Consider the following 793-nt stretch of genomic DNA (forward strand, 5'->3'; position numbering starts at 1 on the left):
CCACCTGCTGGCCCTGCCCCGCCCCCCCAGCCCACCTTGCGGATGAAGGCCTGCCGGATGCTCTTGTCATCCCAGTTGGTGGCCGGGAAGTCCTGGTTGTCATAGTAGGATGGGGGACCCTCCTCCTGATAGTTCCCACGGTGAGGTGCTGAGGACAGACAGGCTGGGTCGGCACACCACGGGTGGCTCTGCAACACCTCCCACTGCACCCCTCCCCGACTCACAGTCAGGGTCCTGCGGCTGGAAGGCTTGTGGCTGTCCGTATGGATTGGGGGGAAAGGGGCTCTGTGGATATGGCCCCTGGGGGTAACCCTCTTGGGGATAGGGACCCTGGGGGTAGCCCCCTTGGGGATAAGGGCCCTGGGGGTAGCCCCCTTGGGGATAGGGGCCCTGGGGGTAGCCCCCTTGCGGGTAGGAGCCAGGGCCATGGGGATACCCTGCATGCCCATAGGGGTTGGGCTGGAAAGGGGGCTGGGGGTAAGGGGCCCCGGGGTAGGGAGGCTGAGCATAGGGAGGTATGGGGGGCTGGGGTCCCCCGGGATATCCTGGGTTGGAGGGAGGGTAGTTGTCGCCAGACACCAAGAAACTCTTTTCGTGGGACATGGCCTTCAGTCTTGCGGTTTGCCCCTAGAGGAGAGAGAGGACAGTTAGCCCTGTGCGACAGCGATCGACCTCCCAGCTACCGCCGCGGCCGCCCCACTTGCTGCCAGGACCTGGAGGAGGGCAGGGGGCCGCCAGGCTGGGGGAGGGCGAGTGCCCGTTGGCCGCAGGCTGGGGGGCCTCGTCCGACTCA

The 793-nt window shown here is 66.6% G+C and overlaps 1 protein-coding gene across 1 annotated transcript in view; it reads right to left on the bottom strand.

Moving 5' to 3' along the window:
* The window catches only part of GRINA (glutamate ionotropic receptor NMDA type subunit associated protein 1), a gene marked incomplete in the record, with an annotated part of 2,087 nt that extends 1,460 nt beyond the window's left edge, over positions 1–627 (bottom strand). The window contains 2 exon segments of the mRNA XM_027773283.1: positions 36–148; positions 225–627. Of these exon segments, the coding sequence (XP_027629084.1) occupies positions 36–148; positions 225–603 (492 nt within the window).
* Between the last annotated feature and the right edge of the window lie 166 nt (positions 628–793).

The sequence above is a fragment of the Tupaia chinensis genome, unplaced genomic scaffold (assembly GCF_000334495.1).
Source record: "Tupaia chinensis unplaced genomic scaffold, TupChi_1.0 Scaffold000335_1, whole genome shotgun sequence".
In the NCBI taxonomy this organism is placed as follows: Eukaryota; Metazoa; Chordata; class Mammalia; order Scandentia; family Tupaiidae; genus Tupaia; species Tupaia belangeri.